The sequence below is a fragment of the Mixophyes fleayi genome, chromosome 4, assembly GCF_038048845.1.
Source record: "Mixophyes fleayi isolate aMixFle1 chromosome 4, aMixFle1.hap1, whole genome shotgun sequence".
Classification (NCBI taxonomy): Eukaryota; Metazoa; Chordata; class Amphibia; order Anura; family Limnodynastidae; genus Mixophyes; species Mixophyes fleayi.
Window position 1 is genome coordinate 94,481,239 of NC_134405.1, and position 8,367 is coordinate 94,489,605.

Here is an 8,367-nt window from a genome sequence, read left to right on the forward strand (position 1 = left end):
AGCCGAAAACAAAACAAAAATGTATTATTAAAATGTATATTTTTCTGAGTTCTTGAGTAGTAGCTGTTTGTTGTAGAAAATTATTACTTTTATAATGCATGTAGTAAATAGTAAGAATTTTTTATTGCTTATATGGTGTATACAGTGACAAGTTAATATGTAGACATGATTAATGCACTAATTGGTGGTTGCATATGGTCAAACACTAAACTCACATCAAATCACCAATAAAAACTGGGGGTAAATGTATTATGGTCCGTTTTTTTTTCAACTTGCTGGAATTCGGCAAGTTTATTGGTAAAATTCAAAGCGGCGCTGGCTTGTAAAGGCAGACATGCCTTTACAAGCCAGCGCCGCTTTAAATTTTAGCTGTAAACTCGCCGATTTCCGGCGAGTTGGAAAAAACGGACCATAATACATTTACCCCCTGGTGTCTGTATGGTGTTAAACCTGTATTTGTGTGTTTGAGGCCCTGACTGATCTAATTGTGCACTTGTGTTTTTATGCCTTTTTTATTTTTTTTATTTAGAAATTCTGAGTAATGGAAAGACCTGCTTCCAATAATCTATTCCATGGTTTCAGTGGGTCCAGTCACTATATCAACTCTCATAAAATCATAGCCATGGATGAAAATAAAGATGCATGTGTCAGGAATCGTAGGAAGAGCCGGAAACACCAGCGTTACTTGCTACGCAAGACATTTCTGCAGCACAGCGGGTTACTGGGCAAAGATGAAGCTGGAAACATAGAAGAGCTAACAGGCAAAGATTCTGTGACTGTTCACAATGTAAACAGCCAGTCATGTTTTCAGAGAGGTGAATCAAGCAACAATTGTCTAGAGAGTCCATCTTCAAAACTTGATGAGATCAAGGCTATGCTGGGTGCTCTACCGGCCATGACTGCATGGACCTCTGCTGATCCTATAACATATGACTACGACAGTGGCTTGTCGGTGTCGGGGAGTTTGCCTTCTACCAGACCTTCTTCACCTGTCGCATGGCTTAAACCTGGGAAGTGTGTTGCCATTGACTGTGAAATGGTCGGAACAGGTCCTGGTGGGAGGATCGGTGCCTTAGCACGATGCAGTGTGGTCAACTACATGGGAGATGTTGTGTATGACAAATACATTAAACCCGAGCTGCCAATTTTAGACTACAGAACACGATGGAGTGGCATTACCAAATGTCACATGAAAAATGCAACTTCATTTAAAACGGCTCAGAAAGAGGTAACTACTGTGATGCTGAGATTCCTGGTGGGTAAAACAAATGTGGAAATTCGGGAAGCAGTTGGTCAGCACTAGTAGCTAGAGCAGCAGTACATCCATTGGGGCAGATTCAATTGTAAACAAATTGCCACGTAGGGTCCCGTGACGGCTGCGAGACACCATGCGTCAATATTTTTTTAAGAGAAAAATCTGCTCACTTTTTGCTCGCACCCCATAGAGATGCAAGCAAAAGTGGTAAATGGACAAAAGGGAATTTTTTAAAAGCACTCTCTCTCAAGGATTACTGCCTTGTCAATACAAACAAGGGTACCACCAGACCCAAAAATATATTTCATCATCACCATTTATATAGCGCCACTGGTTCCGCAGCGCTGTACAGAGAACTCATTCACATCAGTCCCTGCCCATTGGAGCTTACAGTCTAAATTCCCTAACATACACAGACAGAGAGACTAGGGTAAATTTTGATAGCAGCCAATTAAATTACTAGTATGTTTTTGAAGAGTGGGAGGAAACCGGAGCACCCGGAGGAAACCCACACAAACACAGTGAGACCATACAAACTCCACACAGGGCCATGGTGGGGAATTGAACTCATGACCCCAGTGCTGTGAGGCAGAAATGCTAACCACTTATGTATAAGACAGCAAATATGCATAACAGGAACATACCATAAATCCCTAACTATCAAATTATGTTCGTGATTATATATCAAAAAGTCACAGGTCTTGTTGGAAGACCTCGACAGAGTTCATCGTGGAAATATAATGATGACTCCACAACAAGGGTCTCCAATAGAGTGGTTGTAGATATGCAAAACAAAAAATAAGAAGACAACAAAATAATGTAGGTAATAAATGGAAATCAGACTCTAACACCAAATGGCCCTCAGTATAATGGTGGAGTGAATGCTCAGAGAGCGCTATGAATACATATATGCACCACATGTGGAATTTCTTAAACAAACAATAAGGGACGGGACTCTCCCCCAGGACTTGCCACTAAATTGCTCTCATAACGTGCCTTTAATCGTAATGAAGCATTCTCAGCTGTAACTAGTATAGCCCTTTTCTTTTATGGTCTTGTATTATTGAAATGAAGTTTGTACATAAAAAACAAAAATACAGCGAGATCTGACGTAATACCTTAAAAACAAGTTTTTATTCCAGCACACTTACAAACGGAAAAACCCAAAGTAAGTAGAAACTTCATATGTATTCAATAAAAAAAATCCATATACAATCAATAAAAATTCGATGGAAAAAATTCCATAGACATTAAATAACAAACATCTCATTTTGAGATAGCAAGTGCACTCCTCCCATGAAGAAATCGGCATTAAGATGTTGCAAGTCCCGGGTGATAAGATGCCGATCAATCTGGTTTTTCCAGCGGGGTGGACACGTACGTTAGCCTCCACACCACTTGTTTGTTTAATGTCTGGAATTTTTTCATCAAATTTTTATTGATTGTATATGTAATTTTTTATTCAATACATATAAAGCTTTCACTTTTGGGTTTTTCCGTTTATAAGTGTGCTGGAATAAAAACTTGTTTTTAAGGTATTACGTCAGATCTCGCTGTATTTTTGTTTTTTTATGTACAAACTTCATTTCAAACATACGAGACCATAAAAGAAAAAAGGCGATACTAGTTACAGCTGAGCATGTTTCATTATGATTATAGGCACGGTTTGACAGCAATTTAGTAAGTGCAATTAAGGGACGAGTCCCCTGTCACTTATTGTTTGTTTGAGAAATTCCACATGTGGTGCATAAATGAATCCATAGGACATTGAGTATTCACTCCACCATTATACTGAGGGCCATTTGGCTACATTATTTAGTTGTTTTCTTATTTTTTTGTTTTGCATATCTGCAACCACACAATATATTGGAGACCCTTGCTGTGGAGTAACCGTTCTATTTCCACGATGAACTCTGTCCAGATGTTCCAACAAGACCGGTGACTTTCAGATATACAATCACGCACGTTATTCGATAGAGATTTATGGTATGAGCCTGTGTTATACATATTTGCTTGTTTTATCTTAAAAGTGGTAAATGTTAAAAATGCGCAGCCATGAACTTTTGTGGTTAATTGTATCTGCCCCCATTGATCTGTAAAAAATGGGATCTTGGGCACCAGCAGTATATTTATTTACCTTAATTTTTTTTATTGTACTGGTGTAGGGAAGGGAGGGGGTACATTTGCTATCTGGCTCTTGGCATGGTGTATGGGTTTTTATTTCTTTTATTGAGTTAACCTGTTTGTTGCTATATACAACTCTGATGTGTTTTAAAAAAGGCCATCTGATATGGAATAACTATCAAGGTGTAGTGACCTCTTCATCTCTGTCTGCAGCAGTTTGTCTCTTTAAAGGGGGTTGTACACCTGCTTACCAGGCACATCCTAAAGTAAGATTTCCCCTAGGAGAATCCCTCTGCTTCCCTATTGCAGTAGACTACCGTCAATACTGTTGATGACAATGTCTCTAGTGGGGAGGTTCAAACTCCCCATTCATACTGCACCAAAATCCCGGGTTTTTGCCGGGGCGAGCTCAAACGACCCGGGTCTTGGTGCAGTATGAATGGTACAAGTCAAAAATCCCGGGTCTAAAAAAACCCGGGTCTTCAACCCGGGATTTAACGAGGGGTAGTTCCCGGGTCGGACCCGGGTTGCCTGCACTATGAATGGTGCAACCCGGGTTTTTCAACCTGGGTTGCACAGAAAACAAGCTGATTGGCTGTCTGCCAATTCTATTGTCTATTCTATTAATCCAATTGTCTACCTTTCAATGACATCACCAAGCCAATGAAAACTGCTCTGGTGATGACTCCCACAAATTGCCAGGGCACAGACTTGTGCAGTATGAATGGGGTCAACCCGGGAACATCCCGGGTCCGAGGTGCAGTATGAATGGTGTTTCTGAGCTGGGACACTCCGAGCCCCGGCGAAAACCCGGCTTGAAAAACCCGGGATATTGCCAGGGCGGTAGTATGAAAGCGGTATAAGCAATGCATTTGAATTCAGAATGGGCTTCACGTCTTGCACAGATTGAGCCCAGATAGCTCTCTTCTCCACAGGCTGCATATTGGTTACATTGGTGTCCAAGGCTGGGGCGGTGGTGGGCAACCAAGTGAGTAGATGGAGGTGCCCAAATAGTGGCTCATTTGGGAAGGGGCACCAATTTTATATATTGCTCTGTGGTTTTCATTATATCACTCTGCTAGTGGAGGATGAGTTCTATAATCTCTGTTTCAAAGTGTGAATGAACGTCTGTTTAATCAGAAATTTCAGATGTTCATTGTATTCAGTATATTTTTGTGAGAAGCTGCCCAACACATGGTTTGCTAGAATTCCATCCTGCTACCGGATTATTCTGAAGTGTTCTTTTAATCTCCTTTACATATCGCATTCAAAATTCTTTGCTATAACAGTATGTATGGTACAGCATGGTTTTCATTACATTCTGCAGATATTTTATCAGCATTTAATTTTGTTATTTGTTTGCTAATTATCTGAATTAGTTGCCTTTGCACAGAAAAAAAATCTTTTACCAACCTGTATTAAGCACTTGATGATGATATTTTCTAGATACTGAGGATCCTCAAGGACAAAAGGGTAATTGGACATGCGGTACACAATGATTTCAAAGTTCTGAAATATTTCCATCCCAGTGAGCAGACCCGAGACACTAGTAAAATGGGTATACTGAACCAAATTGCAGGAATTGCCACAAACCGAAGTGCTTCATTAAAAAGCCTAGCATTGCAAATCCTGCATAAAAGGATCCAGGTAAGACCCACAATGGATATCTTATTAATAATAATAATAATAATTTATTTTATTTTGTAAGATGCCACAATGCTCTACAGCACTGGGCAGAGGCAGAGGCAGGGCATACTTAAAACAGGAACATACAATGTAAACAACATAAGTGTGATTAATCACTGGCTAAGCAGATAAATTGGGTGCCAGTGATGGTGGACATGCCAAAGAGTATTTGGTCAGTCCCTATGAAGCAGGAGACTGTTTGTCACCCCATAGGACCTCACAAGGCTAAGTGGTATTTTATGTAAACTAATTTATTCCCCCTCCCCCCATTAAAACTAAATGTAAGTTTCCCTGAATTAGGATTTTTTTTTTCACTTTGTTGAGCAACTAACACCCTAAAATTCTATATTATGTCATGCTAATAATGCAGTTCAGAGAAGCTTTTGTTGCTCAGTACTTTTCTTGGTCCTGGGACATTGTATGATGTCACACAAGGAGTGAAGCTGAATACTTTCAGTGCCTGTTTTAATGTGAGTTTGATTAGGGTACAGAGGACACTAGTGTTGTTCTTCTTGTGATCATTCTCTGTGCCCACAGTTTTGAAGTGTGCAGGGACAGAGCAACGTCTAGCCAATCATATTATTTCTGGAGATGTGTGTGCGCTAATCTTGTGAATGGCAGTGACTTGTCAACTGATATATTTGCATATGTGAGGACTGGGCTGCATGTTACATGATCAGTGTAAAGATGTGATGTGAGAAAGGGAATGTAGAGAAGTAGGAAGCCACAAACTAGGATAATGAGGTAAGCAAGGACTCCTGTCAAACTGATGTGGAAAAACGGGTATCAAAAGCAGTTCTGTATGAAACGAAACTCGTACATCCAACCTGTTATTCAATATGATACAATGACCCTGTGCAATAAATTTTCTTCATGTTTTGAACGTTCCTTTTGTTGTTTATACTAAGCTTTAATCATACTAGAGATGCCTGGATGTAAGATTAGATTGGTAAAAATGTTTGTACCTAAAAGTGATCAACGTCTTTAGCACTTGACAACGGAAAAGAGAGAATGGGAAGGTTATCAGGATGGTTTATCAAGCGAGATAAACAAAAAATATTATAATAATTTTTTATGTTTGTTTAATGCAGATTGGGAATAAGGGCCACTCATCAGTTGAAGATGCTCAAACATGCATGGAACTGTATAAATTGGTGGAAGAGCAGGTGGAACAAGACCTCCTCAGCAGCCCCCAGGTGGACAGTGCTCCAGATAACAACCAATACTTGGATGATCAGTACTGGCCAGCAGACTTAAATGCAGACTATGAATTATTGGACTGTGACGCACGTTAAGTTTTATTGTGACTTGATAAATTATTGCCACTGATTAGTATTTTACTTGGATGTTTATAAGACATACTTGAGCATATTGTTGATCAGAAATAGTTGATTAATACCCATGGTTTCCTTAACCATGTCATCACAAATGCCAACACAAAATTAAACTGTTAAATGGGGCCTTTATTCCAGTTGTTGAAGAAAGCAGCTTTTAGCATTGTGACATTTCAGCATTTTCACATGGGCCCTGGAACACTGTTTAGTACATTGAAGGGAATATATATATATATATATATATATATATATATATATATATATATATATATATATATATATATATATATATATATATATATATATATATATATATATAATATGTGTACTGCTGCTAGCCAGGGACTTAATCACGTATTTATTTACAGGTAACTCGTTCTCTTCCATAAAGAGGAAGAATAATCTCTTTGCTGACTGAAATGTAAATGTTAAAATATTAAACTGGTGCTAATGGAATGAATTGTAGTACGTTGCTTTTCTCTGCAGTATTGCTTGTAATTTACATCTGAGGAAAAGAGTCAGCAGCATATGACCACTGTACACATTATTCAACAAACGCTTCCTTTTTAACTAAATATTATTGTTCTATTGTCTATTCTGTTTAGATCATGTATAATTTACCACTCCACAACATGTACACAAACAGCCCAACAAACTGGTGGCCTCCCTCCTTGTCATAGCATCTAGCATACTTCTGAGGTAGTGCATACAGGTCTTTCCCTGCCACCTTCCCTGCCTTAGCGTGTTGAATACAAGTTGTTGTGAAACTGAACCCTGCAGACCTGGGCCAAAGAAGCAGCCACGAGTGTGGGTATAAACATACAGCTCATACATACCTGTCGTCAGATACGTAATGTTAGGTACACTCTGATAGTGTGGATTGGACGTGCTATGAATATTTTCTGTCTTCTGGTTTTAGCAAGGCCCCCACATGCCCTGCCCTGGTGTCAATCCATAGGGGTCCGTGATCTCGTCCCTCTCCCCACCACTGACATGATGAAAATAGAATTAGCCAATGTCTGTGACCCAAGGCCTAATCTATTAACCAGGGAGTCGTCCTCTATTTTGCCAGCTCTAATAGGCTCAGTGTATACTGCATCCTATAGAATAATAAAACTGCTTCTATAAATTGAAATGCAGGTAGACAGGGAAGACCTGATTTAATACTATCCCCTGTACTGCACTGAGAGTACCTTGTAGGAGATGTCAAAGTTCTTTGCGATTTTGGTGAGTACCCTAAATCTGTTAATTTTTTCTAGAACTTCTGACTGTGCTGCAACGACCCCTTCAGGTTGCGATACAAGAGATAAAGTAAGGAACAGATCAGCGATGCTGATCTCGAGCATTAGATTGTTACAATGCTCCATCGCCTGAGTCTAGCAGCCCAATTTTGATATGGAAACTCGAACTGGGATGTGCAATACAGGCGCAGCTATGTGTTCACACAATAGAAGGTGGATTCCCGTTTTCTAATTGCATAGTGGTTTCCCAGCAGCGTTTATGTGCGAATCCGTTTACAACATGAATGGTTAAAGTAGTACATTGTGGTGGTTGGTTTCAAACTTGGATTAATAAAAGAATGTCCGTGCTCCTCTTGTTAAGGGAGCCACGTTGAATTTTTCTCATGTCCCTTATATGATGTTGCACATACGATCTCACACCAACATATTTTACAACCCATTCTAATCATATTAAGCAGCTCTAAATTACTTACTCCTCCCCAGTAGTTGTAGTTCCTGCTACTAATGTGTTGATGTAATGTTATTCTTTATTGTTCAGTGAATTACAGCAGCATATAAGTGTTCACTGAAATAGAACAAACAATGTTCTAGCCAATAGCACAAGTACACTAAAACAGCACCTATTATGGAACTCTTGAACTGGCCCTACACAGTATAATGCATGCAGCAAATATCTGGAGATGCTGCAATGTTTTGGTTTGAAAAGTTACTAACCATGACATTAAAG

General features: G+C 39.4%; 1 protein-coding gene across 1 annotated transcript; it reads left to right on the plus strand.

Moving 5' to 3' along the window:
- Nucleotides 1–508: 508 nt before the first annotated feature.
- LOC142151766 (apoptosis-enhancing nuclease-like) lies at nt 509–6,675 on the plus strand. Its single transcript, XM_075207761.1, has 3 exons — nt 509–1,228; nt 4,826–5,026; nt 6,157–6,675. The coding sequence occupies exons 1-3, from the start codon at nt 542–544 to the stop codon at nt 6,358–6,360; spliced, it is 1,092 nt and encodes a 363-aa protein (XP_075063862.1). The 5' UTR covers nt 509–541; the 3' UTR covers nt 6,361–6,675.
- Nucleotides 6,676–8,367: the final 1,692 nt, after the last annotated feature.